The sequence below is a fragment of the Xenopus laevis genome, chromosome 3L (assembly GCF_017654675.1).
Source record: "Xenopus laevis strain J_2021 chromosome 3L, Xenopus_laevis_v10.1, whole genome shotgun sequence".
NCBI lineage: Eukaryota > Metazoa > Chordata > Amphibia > Anura > Pipidae > Xenopus > Xenopus laevis.
Window position 1 is genome coordinate 21,897,565 of NC_054375.1, and position 26,485 is coordinate 21,924,049.

General features: G+C 39.1%; 1 protein-coding gene across 1 annotated transcript; it reads right to left on the bottom strand.

Annotated features, from left to right (window-relative positions):
* Window positions 1–2,440: 2,440 nt before the first annotated feature.
* Window positions 2,441–20,794, bottom strand: sparc.L (secreted protein, acidic, cysteine-rich (osteonectin) L homeolog). Its single transcript, NM_001086283.1, is given in 10 exon segments — window positions 2,441–3,120; window positions 5,651–5,799; window positions 5,946–6,094; window positions 6,345–6,478; window positions 9,084–9,204; window positions 11,450–11,571; window positions 12,118–12,205; window positions 13,059–13,112; window positions 13,193–13,262; window positions 20,745–20,794. Coding segments are annotated over 9 exon segments (903 nt in total). The 5' UTR covers window positions 13,250–13,262; window positions 20,745–20,794; the 3' UTR covers window positions 2,441–3,091.
* Between the last annotated feature and the right edge of the window lie 5,691 nt (window positions 20,795–26,485).

Genomic DNA, 26,485 nt, shown 5'->3' on the forward strand with positions numbered 1-26,485 from the left:
TATAAAAAACAGAATTCATAGCCATATTCATTTCAGGCTTTTGCACTCCTCTAAATCGAATGAATGCCACATACCTGCACTAGGCCTTAGCATTGCATGTGGAAACCAAGACAGATTTTTTTCATTGTTTACAAAAGCAGTTACAATCTCTCATGAGACATCCTGTATAACAGGGTTGCTCTATATATGCTGTCCCTATAGATTCCCACTGTTGAGTCTGCCTGAGTGTCTACCTCTGATACCCTGGCCTTGCTTCCCTGCAAAGGTGACTAACAGGCATGGTTACAAAGATAGTTACAAAAAATAATTGTAATCATTTGGGGACATTACTAGAACACTTTACAAGAAAGTTGCTGTCTGCTGATTTAACTTTCAGGTTGCTGGCTGCTGCTGCAGTTGCTAGTGTGAACAGTCTCAAAGACATCAATCTATATATTGGGGAATCTCAGAACATATGAAATGTATTCCAAATCCTATTATATGGCATTGGTCAAGCAAAATTAACTTCAATTACACTACATAAATTATTTTAATCTTGTTTTCTTTGGTCTGGAAACTCATAATAATAGCAAGGAGGCAAGAGTCATTTTGATGACACTGTTATTAAGACAAGCCTTGCATCATCTCAAAATCTTGTTTTTGCACCAGAATGGGGGACCTGATGTCCAACCCCATGCACTAACACAATTAAATGGTGAAGAGAGCTGGGGGGGAATGTGGCTAGAGCAGTGACATCTAGGAAGTGCTGAATGGAAAGTGAAAGTAATTGCCTGCCCGACCTCTATGCCTAAGGCATAGAGGAGGGGCAGGCAATATTTGATTGACATCTGAGATTTTTAAATGAATGCTTTAATAAAAAAAAGAATTTGGATTGTATGTGTCATTTGAAAAGGACTTTTATCATACAGTTTTTTTATGTCTGGGTAGTTCACAATTAAATTAACTTTTAGGGGCCGATTCATCAAGAGTCGAATATCGAGGGTTAATTAACCCTCGATATTCGACTGTGAACTAAAATCGTTCGACTTCGAATATCGAAGTCGAACGATTTTGCGCAAATCCTGCGATCGATCGATCAAAGGATTTTTCGTTCGATCGAACGATTAAATCCTTCGAATCGAACGAGTCGAAGGAAAATCCTTCGATCAAAAAATCACAGGCAAGCCTATGGGGACCTTCCCCATAGGCTAACATTGACTTCGGTAGGTTTTAGCTGCCGAAGTAGGGGGTCGAATTTTTTTTTAAAGGGAAAGTACTTCGACTATCGAATGGTCGAATAGTCGAACGATTTTTAATTCGAATTGTTCGATTTCGTTCGAATTCGAACGGATTTAACCAATTCGATGGTCGAAGTACCCAAAAAATACTTCGAAATTCGAATTTTTTTCATTCGAATCCTTCACTCGAGCTTAGTGAATCGGCCCCTTGATATGGTGTAGTCATTGATATTTTTTGTTCAGCACTTCTCCTGTCTGGTATTTCAGCAACTATCTGGTTGCCAGGGTGTTATTTTTTTAGGGTGTTGTTTGAATACTAGATTTTAATATGAAAAGAAGGCATGATTATGAAGATAAATAATAAAAAATAACTATAACCATTAAATTGTAGCTTTACATAGATTGTTTTTTTTTGGTTGCATTTCAAACTTAAAAAGAGGCAGAAGAGAAAGAAAAACAATCCAAAAACTATAACAAATAAACAATGAAGACCAATTGCAAAATTGCTAGGAATAGGACGTTCTATAACCTATTAAAAGGGAGCTGAAAGGTGAACCACCCCTTTAAGGTGACTCAGTTATCTTCTAGCCATGGTGGACTTAGCAACCCATTCCAGTCAAGAGCACTGCCCTTTATGAATGGGACTGATACATGTAAATCCCCCAAATGCTTAAGATTGTGTCAATATTTTTAATATATATTTTTTTTTACAATTACTAAACTTTATTGTTTCAGTTTTTTTTATAAAAGCCACATTGTCCTCAAATTACTTTGCAGGTAGAGGGAGATGCCTTTTTTTTTTTTTTGAAGAAAAAAAAGCACCTATGAAATATTTTATTTCTCTACATCAGGGATCCCCAACCTTTACAACCCGTGAGCAACATTCATAAGTAAAAGGAGTTGGGGAGCAACACTAGCATGAAAAATGTTCCTGGAGTTCCAAATAAGGGCTGTGATTGGTCATTTAGTAGCCCCTATGTGGATTGTCAACTTACATTGAGGCTCTGTTTGGCAGTACACCTGGTTTTAATGCAATAAAACTTGGCTCCAAGCCTGGAATTCAAAAACAAGCACCTGCTTTGAGGCCACTGGGAGCAACATCCAAGAGGTTGGAGAGCAACATGTTGCTCGCGAGCTACTGGTTGGGGATCACTGCTCTACATGATGACACTGGAAAGCAAGTAACACAGAGCAAGAGCGCAGCAACATAACAAAAAGAGGCATTTTTTTATTGTTTATTCTCTGAGTGGAGTGGTGTGCAGTAATTTATGGAACTTATGCTGAATTGTCTAAATAAAATATAGAGACATTATGGCAGAACTGCTTGATAATATTGATCAGGCGGACCCCCCTCCCTTAATTAAAATCTCCCATGACAGCCCTCCTCCTCCACCTTTCTTGTTGAAAAACTATTAAAACTTCTACTCCCTGCATCCAGTTAGGGGTTAACCCCTTCATTGCTAGAGGGCTATTCCAGCACTTGGAGGGGACCTCCAGCAGATGAAGGGGTTAAAGTCCTGCTTTAACACTCTTTTTCCGTAAGATATAACAAGAATAGCTTAAAAAAGAAAGAAAATCTCTGATTTAGAATGAAGATGACATTAGGCGTTGGACAGTCTATGAAAAGGAAAAGATAAGCATTAACTGGCCAGACTGGATTTCAGAGCTAGTGGTGACAACGCTGTGATCTCCTCCATTTGCTATTGTCTTTCATTACATGTTCATTTTAGCACCATAACAACATTTTCTAAGTTAGCACCTTTGCTGCCCAACCCCAATAGACAAATATTCCAAACTAAAAGGTGAAAAGAGGAGATACAAAATAAAATATGACACAAATAAAAGTTGCACAGACAGGAGTCCATCGGTGTAGCTTAGACGATCATATCCTTATCCACGTCCTCTGCAAGAAAGAAGGGATCCGAAGAGTTAAAAAGGAAATATATGCATACATCATAAAAATCTATCCTTATGAACAGTGCTTAGTGATGTCATCACTAATTATCAGGACAGGTAAGGGATATACAGTATTATCGGAAACCGACTATCCAGAAAACTCCAATTACAGGAAGGCCATCTGCCATAGGGGCAGATTCACTAACGGGCAAATTTTCGACAGCGTCAGCTTCACATCCCTCGCACCACTTCACTAGGAGCAAATGTGCTACGAATATGCTAATTCACTAAAATGCAGTTTCATCCCAGGTTTCAAATGCTGGTGACTTTTTGCTAGCGTTACTTCGGCTGTTAGAGCATTTTATAGCGAAGATGCACTAACGTTCGTGCCTACCAAAAATTCACTAGCGGTCTTGCGCTTAGGTCAATTTGCATAGGGTGGGAAATTTAAAGTTGTATGGAGGACTTTATTGTAAATGTTGGTGCAAATGCTTACCACTTTTTATTACACATGCACAGGGAACCTTAAAAAAGACAAGAGACTTAATATAATGCCCTACACATGAGCCCACTGTAAAATTAATGTTCCATATGTTATAAAATGTGTGGAGAAAACCGGTTACCCAAAAAAAGTCTAAGTTAGGACTTTTGTAGCCAATCCCGCTTAAAAAAAAGGAAAAGTCGCCAGTGTTTTTTGAACTTTAATGCATTTTCGGCACACAGGATATGTAAGTGACAGAAGATTGAGGAAGATCTAGCTTCTTTTTAGCACTTCCTCTGGTCTGAGGTGGCAAAGTCAACTCTGGAGAAAGAGGTAATGTTTAGTAAAATCTGCACTTTAGTGAATTTGCAGAGTAACAATCGTTCGCCAGAGCGAAAAGTCGACAGAGTTCGAATGAATGCTAGCAACGGTCCGGTTCGCTAGCGAATTGGCACCTTTTAGTGAATTTGCAATGTCCCTGCGGGTGGCAACGCTGGTGAAAAGTCGCTAGTATTAGCCACTTGGCCTTTTAGTGAATCTGCCCCATAGACTCCATTTAAAGCAAATAACTCTAAATGTTAAAAATGTTTTTCTGTGTAATAATAGAACAGTACCTTGTACTTGACAGTAACTGAGCTTTTTGGATCTATACTGTTATCAAACAGTATTTAATGTTTAAATGTATTTTCGCTGAAGAAAGATCACTTATCCGAAAACCCCAGGTGCCAAGCATTCTGGATGATAGATCCTATACCTGTACTTTCATCGTCTTCAAGTATGAGGATATCTGAAGTAATCTCAGACTTTAATAACACTTATATGTAAGCACTTCAGACTTTTCTAGAGCCACAGAACTCAGCAGCGACTTCTAATATCCTTATAATTTAATACTTAAATCTTAATACTAATGAATGAAAAGCATGCAACTGGACGAATGTGGAATGGTAACAGGCGGACCACAGTGCCAAATGCTCAAGTGATAATGATTTCCAGTAGGGGGTACATCATTCCTTATAATACATGAGTGATACACAGAGTTCCCTGTATAACTCAGCCTGTCGCCCTGTGTCTTTATATGGTCACAGAACCCTTCAGTCACTTTTAATATCCTTATGATTTACAGTAGGGGTACATTATATCTTATAATACACAAGTGATACACAGAGTTCCCTGTAGCCTGCCTGCTTTGTGCCTCTAAATGGTTACATAACTCCTTAGTGACTTCAAATATCCTTATTATTTAGAAGTAACAAATGTATTACCTTATTAAACATGTGTGTGATACGCAAAGCTTCATGTATAATAAGTTTCATAATAAGTCTGCAGCTTGTGTCTTTATTACCAAACTCCTCAGTGACTTCTAATATACTTATTTACAGTGGGGCTGAATGATCCCTTATAATACATGAGCGATACTCAGAGTTCCCTATTTTTTGTCATGGACAGCACCATTCACAGGAAAGTTTTCTTTAAAACGCCTTTATTTAGACATGGGCCCCGAACCAAAAAAACACAATGTTTCAGACCGACATTGGTCTTTTATCAAGGCTTGATAAAAGACCAATGTCGGTCTGAAACGTCGTGTTTTTCTGGGTCGGTGCCCATGTCTAAATAAAGGCGTTTTAAAGAAAACTTTCCTGTGAATGGCGCTGTCCATGACGAGAAGTAAAGATTAAGGTGGAAACTGTGGGATGTGCATCAGATTGAAACGATTTGGAAGGTATGAGTGCTGACCAAACTCTTGCTGAACTCAGAGTTCCCTAAACATCTCAGCCTACAGCCTTGTGCCTTCATATGGTCACACAACACCTGATGTCTTCTAATATCTTTATAAGTTACAGTAGGGGGTACAGTAACAGGTACATTAGTGGCGGAACGACTGGGGGAGCAGGAGTAAGGAAATCGATATAGAGGGGGGTTGCACGGCACGCCCCAAGCTAGTTACGTTACTGGGGTACTGGAGTATCCTTTATAGTACATGAGTGATGCTCACAGTTGACCTAGATGGGTCATGGGAGTAATCAAGACCAAAAATTATTTCTATATTGGTACTTACGTTCCTTGATTCCAAAGCACTTAGCCCATTCTTCTAAGGCAATGTATTTATCGTCATCAATGTCGCACTCATCGAAAAAGCGGGTGGTACAGTGCTCCATGGGGATCAATGGGGCGCGAAGGGGAGACAACTCAGTGTGGGAAAGGTACCTGTATGGGGGTTATTTAGGGTTATTTATAGTTAATTGAGTTGAAAAAAGACAAAAGCCCCTAAAGTGAGAACTGGAATATTATCATGGCTCCTTAGGTTAATTAAACACAGTTGACTTAGTTCTAACATCAAAGGTTTTACCTACCCATCAATGGGATGCTGATCCAGCTGACCAAATTGCCAGTGTACAGGAAAAATGTACATGTTGTAGTTCTTCTCAAAGTCACGTACCAGCAGCTCCACTGTGTGGTCTCCAGCTTCCAAGCGCTTCTCATTCTCATGGATTTTCTTCACCTGGTACATTAGAAAGACACAACATGTTTCAGTTCACATACTTATCCTAATGAAAGAGAGACTTCCCCAAGGTAAGTGATTTAGGGACCTATATGAGATTGTTGACAGGATTCAACTGCAAGTTGCAGAGGAACGTTGGTAGCTGATTTGAGTTGAACTGAATAATGTGTAGGAGAATGCTGGGAGCTGTAGGTTATGTTCCCTTTAAGTTGGCACTTTATACTTTCTTTTCCCTTCTTTTTTAACTCACCCTCAGTTTCTGCTTCTCATTCAGTAAGTTGTTGTTCTCGTCTCTCTCATAAAGACTGACCAGAACATTCTTGAGCCAGTCACGCATACGCAGGGGGAATTCACTCAGCTCGTTGTCCAAGCAGGGAGCGATGTCTGTAAGTATAACAACACACACTGTTATATTTGCAGCAGAAAGGATCATCTAAATGGTAGCTCTGAGCTCCAACTTCCCGCCGAGGTGAGGAATACATTTACCTCATTGCAAATTAGATACTTTGTTCCATTAACTTATAAAATCCAGAAATAAGCAAATGTATGAGTACCAGGGTGCCTTCCAGAAATAACATGAAGACTTGACCTCGTTGTAATTTGTTTTCGGAGATTTTTAGCATGTTACTGTAAGTATGAATTTCCCTAGTATAAAGAAAATTTAATGGATGTTCTGTTCTAGGTATTTTACATCCAGTTGAAATGATAAATAATATAGAGAAGCCATATTTAGAATGATTTATATTTTCCCCTCCCTGACCCCCACTTAGATTATCAGAGATTGATTCTTAAAGGGGACATTCTCTATTTTGGAGCACAGAGACTTGTGACACCCCCTTGAATACAGCACTTGCTGAATTAGTCAGCAGTGTATTGGAAGCACGTAATCACCCCCTACAGTGATAGTCGAATATGTCCCGTTTTGAAAAATTCTCAGATTTCCTCTCAACCCCCAACCATGTGCAGTGAAAATTAGTTTAATGATGATTAACTGATTGTCCCATCCACTGACAGATTTCATTGTTCCATGAGTAAAAATGTTATATCTGTCCAAAGGACTACTGGGATGATATGGTCATAAATGTTACACCCCAAATAAACAATTTTATGGGATCATGCTAAAATCTGTTGTTTCATATGATGGTGGCCATAAAAGGTGCCCACACTGCATTTCAAGCATTTCTTTCTTTCTGCGCTTTTTAATCAGTCAGAGAGAATCGGATCCAATGTTATCAGCAGAGTTGAAATCGGCCTGAATATGCCTGCTGTGCAAGTGCTTCAAAGTGATACTGATACTAAAAATTATTATTCAAAATATTAATGTACATCAAAAGTTACCTATAGCTCATGTTGATAATTTTTCACTGATAGAGCTGCTTTTGTAAGTAATTTTTACTTGAAGTTCCTAGACCTGACTGTTTTGCCCACCTGATTGTCCATTCTCAACATGTCAGTTAGAGTTTCTAATGCTAACAGACTGCTGAAGCTCAAATATGGCAGCCCCCTCACAGAGGAACATGGGTGATGAGATAGGTAAAGTTAAAGCATCTGTAAAACTTTTATAGCAAAATTATAGATAGCATGCAAAGACAATATTATGATAGATGTGAAAAAAGGTTTACTTTCTGGTATCTCTTTAAGTCAATTATTAACTGGGGGGGTTGTACATAGTTATTTATCTTTTTTTGCTCAACATTCTGGCCTTTCAAATGTCACCATTGTGTATTGTTAATGCTAGAATAAAAACTCATAAAACTACCGGATTATAATGTTTTTGTTTAGACACAACAATGTATTGCTTCACAATCAGGCTTCCCAGAATCCCCAGGGGAATCGTTTGTAATAGAATGCCTCACAGAGCTTTCTTTGTTTGCAAGAGGATTCTCCACTGTTCCATATCATGTTACACATTCTTAGTGTAAGAATTACAATACCAGCCCTTCAGACCCATGGCAGCCTAACTTTTTACAGAAGGGAAGGGGCAGGCAGCAACACATCTGTGTATAAGTGAAATATGTGGAAGCCCCCAAGGGTAGCCTCTCTGTAGAGTGGGAGAGCTGCACCAACAGGATATCCAAGGCTCACCAACTCCAGCTGGAAATCACACATCCCCTATGGGAAAAGTATACAAGCTTAGACCAGAAAAACAGTCTATTTCTCCTGAGGTGCTATTGGCAGCTGACTCACTTCAGTGGAAAATCTGAATGCTGCATGGTAAATTGTCAAGCCTAACAGGGATATCAGCTTCATTATAACATTTATGTTTTCTGGGTACAGTCAGTTTATGGTTTGGTTTTTTTCTACTATATTAGAGAATGATCACATTTAAGGGACTTCCAAGTAAAACGTGAGACTTCATTTTTAATAATGTAATCAGTGCAATTCACATATGTATACTGTCCCTTACTATTCATTAATAATATCAGACACAACAGGTTCATTGGCACTAGATGCAGATTTGCTGACACTTATCTTGTTTAAAAAAAAGCTAACAATGGAAGTTACAATATACAATGAGGAAATGATGATGCTTTCCTGTTACTCCTACCTTTTGGACAATTATGTATAATGTAGTCGACAAATATGGCAGCCATTGAGCAAAAGGTTCAATTACAAAGCCATGGTTTTGGAGCCCATTTTGGTAGCCTTCTTTAATTTTTAGCACAACACAGATAATTATATGTTTCGTAAATGTAACATATGACAAAATTAGCTTTTCTTATAAGCAAGGCAAGTGAATGTAAAGTGGCTGCTAGCATAGACTACACTTTTGATTTTGTAGAGGTCATCAGCACCAATAAATGTAAATGCATGATGGACCATGATTAGTTTATAGTTTGCAAAAATCACAAAAATCAATCTACGTTATAAGAATAGGATGCTTGTATATTTTCAATGGAGATGTATTTTGACAATTGGAAATATTATCAGTAAGGTGCATTAAGAACACACATTATCCTCTCAATATGATACTGTATATGTGACTCACATTTGCATGGTCCAATATAATCCAGATGCAGTTTGTGGCCTTTCTTGGTCCCTTCCAAGGTGCATTTGGTTGCAAAGAAGTGGCAAGAAGAGTCATAGGTTTTGTTGTCTGTGCCACAGATCTGTAGGAGTATGGTAGGGAAACCCATGTGAGCACACAAATATGGCCAAATTACACTGATCAACAACATGGGACCAGACAGTACAGGTATATGTTAACAGTCTGCATACAGATGAGGATTTAAAAGGACTTATAATATATGTTTAGGGAGCCCTGCATTTGAGGCCTAATGCTTTAAGCACAGATACAATGTATTCCTGCATTTACCATGTGCCCAACATCTGGCCCTAATATAAATATAGGTACAGTGCCCCATTGAACAGCATGCAAGAAGTACTTAAAAACAGCACACCTTGAACACATTAAAAGCATTGCTAAATATGTGTATATATAGGCTAATATAAGTGACGGAGACCTCTTATCTTGGGTAATAAACTCCTGAATGCACCATTGGGTGTCCCTGGCGGAAAGGATAGTGAAGGTGGCCATAGACTTAAAGATCCGCTCATTTTGCGACATCGCCAAACGAGTGGATCTTTCCCCGATATGCCACTAAACTGCGTGGCTATATCGGGGGTAATTCGAGCGTTCGGCCGTATGGCCGAACGACCGAATTACGATGCGCCAAGCGGCTCCGACGGGTCGGTCGGGTAAAAATCCAACCTTCCCGATCTATATCGTGGCCAGATATCGATCGGGAAGACCCGTCGGAAGCCCCCATACACGGGCAGATAAGCTGTCAAATCGGTCCAAACGACCGATATCGGCAGCTTTATCTGCCCGTGTATGGCCACCTTTAGTCCAGAGCATCAAACCCAATAACCCTGACACCAGATTCCCAGAATGGCTGACTGAAGGACCTACACAAATCTATGTGATATGCAGATGGTAGATACAGATTCATAAAAAGACTTTTGGAAATAGTGTTTCTGTGCTCCATCTATGTGAATACCCCCCCTCAAAATCTAACAATTATTTTATTTTTTGTGCTTATTCAAACTTGATCTAACTGTACCAAGGATCTCAGCTGTAGTAAAAACCCTTGAGACACTCAAGTCAATATAGTGCCAATGTTTTACCAAAAGTTAATTGATATTGATGACAGAGTTTATATCACTTTGTCTGCTAAGATGTCATAAAAAGAGAAGAGAGGTATTACAAGCTTCATCCTGTTTTGCTGTGATTGTGCAACTTGGCTATTTTGGATGGCTGAGTTCAATTCAGGTGTACAGATGATGATCTTGGTTGTGACAGATCCACTGTTCTGAGATATGGATGGGATGAAATGTATATATAACAGCAGCTGTGTCTGCTATGAAACCATAAAACATATTGTTTTCCTTGAAGTTTGTTTCATCATCCATACAGGCTGACTAGGGCTGTTTAAGGGCCAGGGCACACACAGCATTGACTCTGCAACTCTCAGCTTGCCTTTTTTTTTTGCAGGTTGAGAGAAACAGATTTGCTTCATGCACCAGCTCCTTAGATCTGCATGACAAAATGCAGCTTCTTCTTGATTGCAGGCAGATGCAATGGAGCAGAGGTCAGCCCAAAATGGCCTGTTTTAGTTTTTCCAGACCAACATCTGCTCCTCTCTGCTACGACTGCCTGCACACAAGTGGAGTCTGTGAGCTCAATAGTAGCAGGCAGTGGATCCTCTTCTCTTAGCCAACAAAAAAACCACAGGCTTAGGGCAGCAGAGCCAACACTCAGTGTGCTCGAAGCCTAAAGCTGGCCATAGATGCAAAGATCCGATCGTATGAATCGAGGATTCGTTCGTTTTCCCGACTGTGTGTGGAGAGTCCCAACATTTTTCTTCCCGCGGAGATCGGTCATTTGGTCGATCGGACAGGTTAAAAGATTTCTGTTGGCTGCTGATAATTTCTCTGCATGTATTGCCGATTGTACGATTTTCAGTGGAAGATTGTCACTGTCAGATCTTTGCATCTATGGCCAGCTTAATTTAGGAATAGATAGTGCCTTGTAACAGTAAGTCAAGTATATGGTTGTAAAATTATAATATTACACAAAGGCATCAGTGAAACCTTTAGCTTAGCTGGTGGCCATACAAATTCCAAAGACAGCTACGTTGAAATAACTTGGGTCTCCAGCTAAAGAGTTCTGCTCTAAGGCATTCTTATTCTTCCAAATAACTCCTTTTGGTATGGCACCATCATGTAATGGTATCTGGCACAAATACTTGGTCTTTTTTCTGTATAGTTAAATATAGTTATATCCAAGGAAAATCTGATCAACAGGTTATATGTATCATACTCCCGTTAACTCATATGCTGTCTTGCACTAACCTTCTCAAACTCTCCTACACTGGTAGGACAGGTAGATGGGTCTTGGCACACACACAATGGGGTGTTGCTTTCATCTACTTCACAAACTTTGCCATGTTTGCAATGATGGTTCAGACACGGATCTATCAGAAAAGAGAAAAAATTAAGAAATTTAAAGAACGTTAAAACAATCTTAGATGTTCTAGGCTGCAAACTACAATTTATATTGCTTTATCAGCCATTGTCTATTGTTTGTGTTCCAGTGGGTGTCTTTCCCTGTTTTAAATCATGAGATTATGCCTTTCCATCTAACACCATAAGCCTGGCAAGATGATGCCAGTTCTTTCACCATGGGCACCCATCTCCTGTTTACAGCTAACGTGTGGCGTAAGCAAATTCTTAAGAGGCACAACAGAAGAATGGGGAACTGAATAACTCAGTTTTCAGTACTCTGTATTTGACTAGGAGTGTGCTCATAGGGTCACAGAGAAGGTGAAAAATAAGAAGCAATATATTCAGGGATCGTACTCAGACAACAGAATAAGGGACATCACTTTAGAAAAGTGCTTGCAGACCTTGTAAATACCACTTTCCTACATTATTACATACAGTAATTTTGTACAGTAATGTTCGTTTATATGCAATATAAATTAAAGATATTTTAGTATTTGGTTAGAAACTGTTCTTACTCTCAGATGGCTCTTCTTCCTCCTCCTCATTGATTGCTTCGTCAAACTCCCCAACATCAACCTGCACGGGATTAGTTCCCACTGTCTCCTATAACAAGAACAAGAGGGAGCATATAAGAACGTTGCAAAGATTTAAGTGTCTATGATGGGCTATTAATATTAAAGGGCATGTAAAGTCAAAAAAATAAAATCCCATTTTTACTTTCTTTAATGACAAAGAAACATGTTTCCAATTAAAAAATGTGTACCGTTTTTATAAGAAACCTGACTGTATGCAGTGAAATTCTTCCTTCATTTACTGCTGTGGATAGAAATTGTCAGACGGTCCCTAACTGCTCTGCAGGGAAACAATCATACTTATGAACAGCAGGGGGAGCCCCCACCTTACTTCCCAGCCATGCAGAACTCAAGCAGCTTTGTTTATGACAATCCCTAAGCAGCCCAGACCACACTGAGCATGTGCATAGTCTTAGTCTTGCAAAGATGTATAACAAAGTTACAAGATGGTGACCCCAAGCATAAATTATTTGTTTGATTAGGCTTGTGGTGCAGTAAGTTCATGTTTATATTTAGTATACAAAATACAGCATTTCTAGCCTTATTCTATTTTAGACTTTACATGCGCTTTAATGACTAACTGATTCAGCAAGAATGGTCACAATAAAGATGCCCACAATAATGGTCAAATATAACACATATAGTATATAGCACTGGTTGATTGAGTAACCCAACCAATCAATATACTGATCTACTGTAGTATGCAGGAAGGAAGCAAAGATCTGATTCCATGTAACTACATAATACCTAATGTGTTATCAATAGGTCATTAATTGTATTTACCATACAGACAAAACAGAACCTCTTGCCAAGCAAGAGACTCAAGACAGTAAACCCTGTCTAATTAACCAGTGTTCAACTTGAGATGATGATTGCGGTCATACCTCTGCTGGAACATCTTCTATCACCTCTTCCTCTTCTGGCAAAGCATCCTGTTGCTGGGTGGATATATCAAAAATATTATTATTAAGGACCCACACATACAATATATCTCTATAGAAGCCAGCAGAATACTCACAGGGGCAGCTAGTGCTTTGCCAGCCAGGCACAAGACGAAGAAGACCCAGACCCTCATTCTGAAGTCAAACCTAAAAAAAAACATTATTAGTAAAATCTTTTCTTAGACATTAAAACACAAAACCGCAAGAAAAGGAAAAGATTGCAAGAATGATACATATATACACATATTAAAACTATCTAAAAAAAAACACATTAAGGGGGTTATTTATCATTTTAGAGTTGATGTGAGTTTTTTTATTCAATAAAATGGAATGTACTTGAATGGTACCTTAATAATGAAAAATGTCTAAATTTCTATCTAATGTTACCGACCCGAAAGCTCAAATCGAATTCAAACGCAATTTGAAAGCAATTCGAATCGAGTTTTCTCACAAACAAACTTCTTAAAATAGGTCAGAGGACATCTGCCATTGACTTCAAGCGGAGCTCAGCAGGTTTTAGGTGGCGTCCTATCAAATTCGAATTACTTCCAGGGTAGGGGGATGATAAATCTCTGAGTTTTGACCAAAACCGACTAGAAAATTAGAATTTACCATTGAAACATTAGTAAATCTCCCCATAAAAGGCACCCACACAGGCCTTCCTGCCATTAGGCAAGGTGAGCACCTTGCCTCAAGCGGCAGTGAACTGCCAGTTACAAGGGGCAGCAAAAAGCCGCCTCCTGTAACTTTAGTGCAGAAAGCACTAGCGATGCAGCCCCTTTTGACACACTCTGACGCTAAACTTTTAAGCGCGGAGCGGGAGAGGGGGGGAGGCATCAGGGTTGCTGCCTCAGGCGGCAGTAGCCCCCGGATCGCCTCTGCACAAACACACTAGGTTAATGGCTAACTAGCATCTACAAAGGGGATGTAAATATAAAATTTTGTGCAACGAAGATTAAATATAATCCTAAATAACTTTCCAATATACCCTGAGACTTTTGCTTGCCTTTCCTTGGTTCTGCCATTAATAAATTTGCCTCTTAGATCGATGGACACGTGTCCACTTCAAACACAAAGTGTGCTTGCATAAAACACAGTTCCATTGTTCGCAATTATTTGCACACAAATATTATATCTGTTATTATTATTATTGCCTTATATCAGTCTTTTCCATGGAAGGAGGAGAATGTAGTCTTTTGGAAAAGGCATAGCAGAAAGGAATTAGATAGTAGACAAGCTGAATGTTCTTTAAGCTCTACTAGAGTATATATGTCATATATAGTTTTTGATTGTTAGCATACTCTTTAATAGAAAGTTGCACTTTTATTGCAATGTTTCTTTAATTGCTCTCTTGCTCTCTCCAACCAAGGTTCCTGTCCATTCACATCATTCACATGAATCTCTTTCCAGACTGTATATTTTGACTGGATCTGCTGTTCCCAGGAAAACATTCGTCCATGTACAATGAGCTGATTTGCTTTCAACTCTTTTAGTACAGACATGTCTTCCCCTCGATGTGCTCAAGTCACTTCAATTCTTTTGGCTTTGATTGCTCTGGAAAATTACAGCCGTGGCTGGCAGTATCTGCAGACCATCCCCACCTTCCTAGCCCAGTCAATCAGACTTTACTGCCAGTAATTGCAGTAAACACTCATCGTGGAGAAAACATTCCCTTCATGCCAAGCAAATAAACAAGATTATTTAATTAAATTTAGATCAGAGCATGAAAACATTTTGAAGGTACAAGCAGTTATATTTATGAGGATTCTGTTTTATACATGCAGCATGTACATATAAAGGTGTTGCGTGTAGCATTAAGCACTGATCTATCCATGTGATTGGTGAATATTAAATTGCATTTCTGAAAACTGTTGAGTACATAGATTGAGTAATTCATATACATACTCCTAGACCACTGGCTGGATTTTCATGAACAAACCAAGGTGTATCATATAGGAAAGCATGGGCTCTTGTGTATTATATAGTGAATAAAGTACCTCCTCTTGTAAATTATAAGGATATTATAAGTTACCGAGAAGTTTCATGACCATATAAAAACACGAGGCCGAAGGTGGGCAAGTATATACACTTGTTTATAATAAAAAAAAACTGCCTAAAACCAATCCCTGGCTCACATATTACATAACCTATTCATGTAGACTAGCTTTCATCAGACAACCGTTTCTCTTTATCTTTGCCATGGATATCATTCCCTGAAGAAATTCTCTCAGTCCTGTACCTGAGATCTACAGACACATTCATAGCTGTCTAGACTGCTAGCTCCCCAGTAAAACACTGAATGGTCCTAACAGATGCAGAGTTCCAGAACTTGCTGTGTTTTTATTGGACAGGTCTGCAGAGAAACGATGTCCTGCAGCAAACAAACGCCAGCGCTTCCCGATCTCAGAACGGGAAAATACAAGTTTATTTCCGAAGAGTAAACTAAGTCCATGAAAAGAGAATTCTTCTTGTGCCTAGTTCATGTCTGGAAATACTTCACTTCGGACACTTATATTGAAGTTCATAATTGCAAGTGTAATGGTGGAAGATCTACCAACAGAACAAGCTACAAGTCAACCATAGACTTTCTGTTTAACAGGGGAAAGAGTAACTCGGCCTTAGCCGACTTCAGCAGTGTTATCGAAACTTCTAAATGCAGCCAAGAACATTTACATTTGTATACAAGAAAGGCATAATTTTGTGTAATATTAGTTTATACTATTGACCATATGCGTACTGCTCCTTGAGGTAACGATATAAAAGGTGCATCATTGGCATAGGAAGCTTTAGCAGCCAATCAGCAGGAAGATTTTTTTTCTAGTTATCTCTTTTAAAATAAATACCTTATTGGTCACTGTGTTACTAGACCTGGTGCACCTTTTTTACATAGCCATACCAAAGACCACTTTACCCTGTGGTACAAATGCACTCATTTGTGTCCATAAAAAAGTTTTCTATCCCCTTCCTTATGTCTCATATTATGTTTATAATTGAATGAAAACAGAATGAGTCATAGCCTACCAGTCAAATTGCTGTGGTAGGATATTGTTGTGAGTGTAGAAAATAAAGTAGCACTTTCCCTAGCAGGGACACCTTTGTAGGTTTTCTTATAACCTGTAATTATTTATAACCAATGGGGGTCACTAACCCCATCTAAAAACAAATGCTCTGTAAGGATCCGGCCATACTGACAGACTCGGGGAGATTAGTCGCCAGTCGACAAATCTCCTCTTCTTTGCGGCAACTAATCTCCCCAATCTGCATCCCCCTGCCTTCCGCCGGCTAAAATGTAAATCGCTTTGGGGCAGGCACTTGGAGTGCTTTATTTTCTGAAGTCGCCCGAAGTTTCCTCGTGAGGCAATTACGGCGACTTTGGAAAGTGAATCGCTCCATGTGCCTGCCACCAGGCAATTTACATTTTAGCTGTCAGATTGGGGAGATCAGTCGCCGCGAAGAAGAGGAGATTTTTCGCCTGGCAACTAATCTCCCCAAATCTGCCCGTGTTGCCAGACCCTGAAGCTAAACATTTTTCTGTTATTGCTACTTTTTATTAATCATCTTTCAATTCATGCCCTCTCTTATTCATAATCCAATGTCTTTTTTAAATCAGGTTACCAGGGCAATTTGGTCCTTATTAAACAGATTGCTGAGACTGCAAACTGGAAAGCTGCTGAATAAAAAGTTAAATAACTCAAAAATCACAAATAATAAATAATGAAAACAATTGCAAATTGTCTCAGAATATCAGTCTATGCATCATACTAAAAGTTAATTCAAAGGTGAAAGACCCCTTTAAGGGGATTCACATTATGAAACAATGATGTTCAGCATTTATAACCATCTGGGGTTTGAGATCAGTACATTGTGATTTCCGCAGGACCCTGCAGCTGTGGCTCAGCTGTTAGTACGGGCTATGAACAAGGGGGCTGTTCCTGCAGAATTGTGCTTAATACAAGGGAGCTTGGGTCAAACCTATACATGGTGGTTTCCAGAACATTACCCACTTTTTTCTCCACTATGAAAACACATACATTGACTTGTATTACTGGCTATAGGAAAAAAACTGAAACACCTAAATGAGCAACATCTCACCCTAAGCTGCACCTGGATGCATTCTGGGTGAGGGGGGGTTGTGAAAATCACCAGGACTGGAATGTTCACATAATCTACAGAGACAGCAATACGGTGCAATAGGAGCCCATTGTTTTGACTATTGGGTTTTTCATGTTAGAAAGGTAACGGGCAAATCACCCCAAACCCCCATGTGTGTCACAGCCGTTAACAAGATTATTTGGCAAAATTGGGCAAATTAAACAACTTCACAATAGTTTTAAAGATCACCGTGTTATGTAGCCTGCACATTCCTATGTGTTAATGTCCATTTCAACTTAGATATGCATAAATGGGTAATTAATTAATAGTAATTACTAATTACTTATTAATAGTAATTGATAAAGACCTGCACTGTAAAGTCTGTGTAATCATTTACATGGCAATACGAGCTACGGATCAAAAGAGCCAACCACGGCACTCAAAGGGTGAAAATTGGTATAGTTCATGACATAAGAAGGGTTTTTACACTTTTTGGGAATGTCCATTATATATAATATAGTATATAATAAAAGGGAAGTGCTTCCCTGCACAGCCTGATTCTGTATGCCTAACTCCTTGGTCAATGTTTAGTCAGGTGTGTGATTATATTTAGCTTTTATATGACCCATCACTGCCCCTTCTGCCTTGATAAAAGAGTTACTCACTAGTTACTTCCTATTCAGCATGAAATAGGAAGCTACTTCTGGCCTCCTGTTGTAATGTTAAAGGGCACAGAGCATTGCATTCTTCAGAGAGACTAAAAGAAGAAAATTATTTTGTCCAGCATTTAGGCATTTAGTGCAGAAAGGGGCATATCCTGCTTTCAGTTGCAGTTTACGAATAACTTTAAAACCATTGAACATATACTATATATTGCAAGCAATCTTTTCATTTTAGAATTCTTTTGGGAGTTTATGATAATGTCTCATTTAGATTAGAGGTGCCTCTTTTGACATACTTTGCCAGTTGTCACCTACTGTTTTGTACTCTGGCTACTAGCGTCACCTTGTGACTTCTTAAAATAACACCATTTGTTCTCTTTACTCCTAATACTGACCTTTGTAACAGTCATTATCAGAGGAGAGTGAACAGCTGGAATTATATCCTGCCAATGAATGTAAAATGCAATTGCTTCTGTGGACAAACAAACAAAGACTGGACCAACAAATGAATGATTTTATCTCATTGGCTGATCTGGTCTTTGAACCTTGCCTTGTCCTTAAATAAAAGGTTCAATTTATCTTCCAGTTCTAACAGCCTATACCAACATGAAGCATTCGCTGCAAACATCAGATTGGTTGCTATGGGTTGCTAGAGATGGAGCATTCCCTTTTTTTTATTGATACAAACTGAAACAAAAATATACGGTAAGATAACACTGAAAGAAAGAACAGAAAGAACAGAAAAAACTATGCTAATTAATTCATGCATCCATTCATTACTGAAAAAAAGAACATTTAATTCAAAACCACTTTTCAACATTAATTCATTAACATTTGATGTGGTTTTAAAGTTAATTCTAAAGACAAGTATCATTTGTTATTGAGAGCAGCATTTATAATCCCTGCATTGCTGGTTACGACCCCTGAAACAGTGCAGCAGAAGCCATCTACAAGGAGAACGGACTGCTGCAACATTGTTTCATGAGCCATTGCAGAAAGAGATAAACAACTTTAAAACCATTGAAACTTTTTAATAAACGTATACTGGAAAGTTGATAAGAGTGACATTTGTTTTCTCGTTAAGAATGAAGAAGGCCCAGACTCATAGAAGGTTGCAGTGGGGCACCTGACACTGTTCCCATAACAGCAGGCATTCCTGAGCGCCTGAGTAATGCTCAGTTGGAGCCAGGCAGGGTGGAGCGGAGCTCACATAGTCATTTGGAAAAGTTGTCTCTCTCTCCCATATAACATCAACCCCCCTTCCCCTCCTTTCTTTTCTCCAATCCCACCCATCCCCCATTTTCTGCTTATGTGGCAAACAATGGATGTGTTAACCCCCCCTTTCTGCTAGAGGGACCTGGTGAGCACTGTCAATTCGATCTACTAACTACTTGGTGCTGAGTTTGTAGACTGTAAGTCCCTGCAGTTCACAGATAGGCATGGAAATGATACAAAGGGGCCAGATTTGATGTTCATCATTATTGTTTAGCCTTGTTAAATCCTTGCTACATAGATAGGTGAGAGAAGGGAGAAACCCCATGTAAATCTCTTAACAAGACAACACTGGGATCAACCCAAACTGCTATGCTGTGCTGGATTACCATGCATATCAATAGCAACCTAGATTCCAAGGCTGGTATTAATATTAGCCATGAGTATCTTTTGGAATACATTGCCATAGGTCTGAATGTTTTCTGTCTCTCATGGGAACCAGGCACCAAATTAATCGGTTTGTTTCAAACTTTAGATCCAACACCTGATTCATTTGAGGGGGCGAAGAAAAAACAAATAAACCCAATAATAACTAAAGAGGAATTTATCACTGGACTATAACGCTTGCCAGAACATGTCAAGAATATTACCATATGCATTCCTATGATAAGAACATGTCAGAGCCCAGCAGCTTCCCTGTCCCTGTATTCAATACTATGTTCGAAGGACAACTCAGTTCAGGGGTCATTTCATTAAGTCATGGCATTATCTAGAAAAATGGCAGCGGAACACAGAGAATGGGGATTATAGGACTACATAATGTCTTAATTATCTCTACTTGAGTGAATTTGAAATCTGGTCTTTAAAAAGTTGAGATCTAGTAGATTATTATTTCTAGGTTGATCTTTATATAACTGATCTGTTGTTTATGGATATATGTGGATAGATAGATAAGATAGATAGATCGATAGATAGATAGATAGATAGACAGACAGACAGACAGACAGACAGACAGACAGACAGATAGATAGATAGATAGACAGTCAGACAGATAGAGTGACAGACAGACAGACAGACAGACAGATAGATGAGAGATAGATAGATGAGAGATAGATAGATAGATAGATAGATAGATAGATAGATAGATAGATAGATAGATAGATAGATAGATAGATAGATAGATAGATTTAGGGATACAATGTAATTCTGGAAATGTAGTAAATATTTCATAATTGGATGGCAGTTTAAAAATGTTAACTAAATGCTGGATAAAGAAGTTGGAGGCAGTGTTAAGTGGCCAAAGAGCTATCTTCATAAAGAATAAAGAGCCATAAGTGTTTGCAAGTATGTTAAGTGGCTGATTCGCATTCCAGTTGGAGTTAAGTGATAACATCAAAAAACTTTTTCATTAGTACCATAACATGATCTATATATTTTAATAGCTAAATATCTGCCTTACAGTCTTGGGAAAGGGTAAATGAGATAGATCATTTCAGGTCTGTTAAGCATCAGTTGCACAAAGAATTTCTAACTAAAAGTTTTGGGGTGGTGGAAGAAATGAAAGCATAAGGAGTTTATAAAGTTTGCTGTATAGAGGTTAGAAAGCAAGGCAGCTAAGCTAGCTTGTATTTTAAAGAGAAATAAATAATAGCCGATACTGTACCTCGGCACAGAGGAGAAAACTTCAGGCTCCTAGATGGTCTGGAGAAATCTGAAAGTTACAGAATAGGTTTGCAGGGAGCACTAATAGGGGTGGGTGGGACTAGGACATCTGCTTTTCTCATTCTCTTTTTTTTCTCTAAATGGTAGGCTGTCCTAAGCACATCATGCCGCCCCTCCTATCCTAAGGACTCAGTCTAGAGCAGAGTTCCCCAACCTTTTTCACTCGTGAGCAACATTCAGATGTAAAAAGTGTTGGGGAGCAACATAAGCATGAAAAATGTTCCTGGGTGGTGCCAAATAAGTGCTGTGATTGGCTATTGGTAGCCCCTATATGGACTGGCAGCCTACAGGAGGTTCTGGTTGGCAGTGCACCTGGTTTTTATGCAACCAAAACTTGCTTCCAAGCCAGGAATTCAAAAATAAGCACCTGCTTTGAGGCCACTGAGAGCAACATCCAAGGGGTTGGGGAGCAACATGTTGCTCGCGAGCTACTGGTTGGGGACCACTGGTCTAGAGCAATCCACAGAGCCCCTTAAGAAAGTAAATAAATGAAGAAATGAGTGTGTGGTATTTTGGATGGGGTTGTTTGTCTGCCTGGACTGATACTAGCTCAGCAGTAGAATTAAGACTGGCATGTCCAGTTTGTGAAAGAAAAAAAAAATCAGTATAGCAGGGCTGTCTTTGGAATTAGTAAGTCCCTGGCCAAAAAATGATTTTCCTCAGCTGCTACCAGGTGCTGGGAGTTCTACGTTGACCTTACACATAGACCCACTCAATTGACAAAGTGCCCAATTTGGTCCACCCACATACTGGAAAATTGGGCTAATGCGATCATGGTACAGGGGACCAACCGTTATATGTATGTATGTATAATTTTATTTGCAAAGCGCTGTTAGGGAGCCACAGTACCGTACAATGCATAAAGTACAATATACTGTAAATAAAAGTACACACAATGAGGACATCACATAATAAATATAATAAATATACACAAAGTACACAGAGCTTATATAAGGAGACAGAGCCAGCGACGGCTTCGCTCACATTGCCACACTTCACCAGGCGAAAATGTTAGAGTGCAAAGTAGCGCTACAGTCTATCTCCTTCTCTAGCGAATTTACGCCTGCGCCCGTGAGTAAATCCCGAAATGACATCATGCTGGAGAATTTTTCGCTAATGTTAGTCACTTCACCCTTTAGTGAATTTCCCCCTAAGTCTTATGTGGTAAGAGAAACAGTAGGAAGGAGGTCCCTGGCCCGTAGAGCTTACAATGTGGGTGAGTGGCTAACATATAGGCACAAATTGGAGGGGAAAAATGCACAAGCTAAAGGTATTGTCCAATAGGTGCCAGGACTAGATTAATATTCCCATGCTCCAAAAGGTAGACTTTTGGGGGGAAATGTAATAAAATACACAAAGAGAACAAATTTGTGAATAAAAATGTGCATGTTGCTTTTATTGCATTGCAAATCATAATTGCGCATTGTGGATCTTTAAGACCTGCTTGAAGGTGGTGTAAACTTTTGGAGCAAATGTAACAACTTATTATATTATTAATACGTTTTATTACATACAATGCACAATATAGTAAATTGCGAACGATTTTTGTGTTAGCAACAAATATGACATTCCCCCATTACTTTTCTTGAAGAGATTGAGAGTGCACACTTCAGGGAATTCAGGGATGGAATTCCTGAGGTAAGGAGCAAAGAGATAGACGGGTTTGAAACGAAAGGTGGCAGTAGATGTGGAAGTTGCGAAAGGACAGTGGCTCTGAGAGGAGCGGAGAAGACTACCAGGAATGTACAGTGAGACAAGCAAATATAGTGAGGGGCAGAGGACTAAATGGCTTTAAATATAGTAGATAAGAATTTTATATGCTATCCTTTGCTTAACAGGCAGCCATGCTAAGGATTTTAATTGATTAATTTAATTGAGATTGCAATTGTCTAAACGGGATAGAATAAGGGCATGGATTAGTGTTTGTGAAAGTAAGGTAAGGTAGCTTGGCTATATTTTGGAGGGAGAAGTGGCAGGTATTGACAGTATTATTAATATGATTAGAGAAAGAGAGAGAGACTGGTCAAATATGACCCCCAGACAGTGTGCTGAATTAACAGTATTAAGTAGAAATTCTCGACCCACACATCAGTAATTCAAAAGTATATATAGTGTTATTCAGCACTATATATATATATCCCTATAAAATTTTGGCCCCAGATATGGGGAATAACTTATATGCAATTACAATAGTGCAGACATATTTAACTTACCTCCATGTCCCCATGTTAATTTTTGCTTGCAAATCTGATTGATACTATATATATATACATATTTGTATCAGTGACTGGTGGCACATTTATTGCAGCTGGTATATTTCCACTATTTTTTCTGCAGTCTGAGCTGTAACACTTACCCTCAGGGCATGTATTTCCTAAAGTGCCGACTCAGGGAAATTGTTCTAATTCAGGAATGCAATAATATTCTAACAGTGCAGTGAAGCTCCAATTCAACCCAGGGTTGTGGGTAGTATAAAAGTTGAAAAGCGTTTGTATTCAGGGAGGAATGATAGTTATTAGTTGAGGAATAAATAGTGCTATACACAAAATATACAGTCATATGAAAAAGTTTGGGAACCCCTATCAGCCTGCATAATTTACTATGCTTTCATCAAAAAAGAAAACAGTGGTATGTATTTCATTTCCCAGGAACATCTGAGTACTGAGGTGTTTTCTGAACAAAGATTTTTAGTGAAGCAGTATTAAGTTGTATGGCATTAAAGCAAATGTGAAAAACTGGCTGTGAAAAAATTTGGGTACCCTTGTAATTTTGCTAATTTGAATGCATGTAACTGCTCAATACTGATTACTGACAACACCAAATTGGTTGGATTAGCTCTTTAAGCCTCAAACTTTAGTTTCCGATCACAAGAAAAGGTGGCCAATTGCTAGTTGTGCTTCTGTTTCACTCTCCTCTGAAGAGGGACAGCATGGGATCCTCAAAGTAACTCTCAAAAGATCTGAAAACAAAGATTCTTCAGTATTATGGTTTAGGGGAAGGCTACAAAAAGCTATCTTAGAGGTTTAAACTGTCAGTTTCAACTGTAAAGTATGTAATCAGGAAATGGAAGGCCACAGGCACAGTTGCTGTAAAACCCAGGTCTGGCAGGCCAAGAAAAATAAAGGAGCAGCATATCCGGAGGATTGTGAGAATGGTTACAGACAACCCAAAGATCACCTCCAAAGACCTGCAAGAACATCTTGCTGCAGATGGCGTATCTGTCCATCACTTTACAATTCAGGGTAATTTCCACAAAAAACATCTTTATGGCAGGGTGATGAGAAAGAAGCCCTGCACTCACGCCACAAACAGTGTCTCTTGTTGTATGCAAAAGCTCATTTAGACAAGCCACAGTCATTTTGAAACAAAGTGCTTTGAACTGATGAGACAAAAATGTAGTTATTTGGTCATAACAAAAAGCGCTTTGCATGGAGGAAGACCGTATTCCAAGAAAAACACCTGCTACTCACTATCAAATTTGGTGGAGGTCCCATCACGCTGTGGGGCTGTGTGGCTGTGTGGCTAGTTCAGGGACTGGGGCCCTTGTTAAAGTTGAGGGTTGGATGAAGTCAACCAAATATAAACAAATTCAATTCAATTAATTCAATAAACTTTATGTCGCTGCTGAAATACTACTGTTTCCATCAGGCATGTTATATATTAAAAGGAAGTTGCTACTTTGAAAGCTCAGCCGAGGGGTTCCCAAACTTTTTCATATGACTGTATATGTGTTTGTAGTAAGCCTAGCATAGCCTAGTGAATCATTACTGTATGTGTAGTGTTCATCTATGCTTAAAAGCAATGGCACCCAAGTGTTTGTGATATGTGTGATTTCAGTGTAGGTCACTTGGGCAGCTGTTTTTGGTGTTATGGTATTTTTTTTGGAAATGTAGTTAAAGTGTGCTTCAAAAGCGGATTGGGCTCCTTGCAGCCCCGGTGCAAGCCGTACCCCCTGCCAGGGCAAAGTATACATGTATCAAATAAAGCAGCAGCACTCTGGTATCTTTGAAAAATTTAAAAACTTTACTCAAATGCCATATTTGAGTAAAGTTTTTCAAATTTTCAAAGATACCGGAGTGCTGCTGCTTTATTTGATACATGGTATTTTTTTGGCTATTTAAAAATTTCCTTGAACAACCCTGTCTGTTAGTGCCCTATGGATAAATAAACACTACAACAAGGTGTAACGCGCCGGTCCCTGGATGCCTCTGGCCGCAACAAAAAAGACGTGCATGCACGATAACGGTGCATTGTGACATCGGCGGGCGCAATGACGTCACGTATCGTGCCAAATTAAAAAATAAAAGGCACTTTTGGCTGGTATTGAGTGCCCAAGCTGGTTCTCAGTTTCCTGACTGTAGATAAAGCCTTTTATCAATTGTATCTTCTGGATGTTGACCTTTTTTCCTGTCTTCTGACCTCTGAACTTTGCTACCTGCCTTTTGAACCTCCGCCTGTCCACGACTTGTCTTTGCCTGATCCTTTTTGTACCTAGACTCTGAATGCCTTTGCCATGTTGAGGATCCCCACCTATTCCTCAGCAGAAAGTTCTAGGGGCCCAAAAGTGCATCAGTGAAAACCGGATTAAGGGGCTCTCCAACTACACCTAAAGGATAAATTCTGTTAGTGCTTATCTGGGGCTAAATGGTCCTTGCACTGTTTCCCTACAAAGAGTGAGGTTGTGCAGGTTGGGTGGAACCTGTTTATTCAGTGCATACAGACAGAATGATGTATGGTCATTTAATTTGAGTAAGCTAGGTCAGTACTGGACAATACAGTGGCTATATGGCAGATTGGGCCCTGTCAGAAGGTGAAATGGGTGCTTGGAAAAGACCGCTGCACTGCTCAGGAGTCACTGTACCCAATTATTTCAACCTGGCAGGTTGAAAAACATGCAGTTACCCAAAGTTAACTTTCACTCATCTACTGCTGGTAGCATAAGGAAACCTACTAGCTTATTGGCTGTTATATACTTCTAGATAACAATAGTAGATAGTAATAAAATACAAGCATTGCCCTGTCCACAGTAAAGCCAAATTTGTAGTGGTATATCTATGCTTTGAGTATACAGTCTCCTATAGTACAGGCACTTATTAAGAAAAAAATAGGTTATTCTCTTAAAATGAGGTCTCTTGTACTAAAGAGCTTACACTGGTTGAATTATTTTGGGTAGCATTTCACATTGAATTTTAACTCATTTCAGTTGCCACACAAAGGGTGGATTTTTGTCTATTTCCTTACCTAGGCACAAAATAATAAATGAGAAGCTTGCCTGCACTTGAATAGGGAGATCCCTAAATCTGGCATTAATTTCTAATTACATCACTGGTTGTTTGCAAAGGTATAGAGAGGTATGTAAGTGGGGCACAGACAATACTTTCTCCTACCTTATAGTTTACTACAACAGCTAACATCTTCAGTAGGGGCAAAATAATAGATACAACAGAGTCACTGACTGATATCGACAACAAGGTAGAGAGGTATTTGTTACTGATGGACTATTTTAATATATGTGCGAAACATGACTTGTCTTTGGGGGCCCTGATGTGAATCTGAATCTTAGCTAATCATGTTTCGATTGGAATACTGGGAGAAATCCTAGCAGGCTCTAGTGGGGTTAGTGCACAATGTTTTTGGGGATATCTACACAGGCCAAAGGTTTTTGGAGAGGTAGATGTCAAC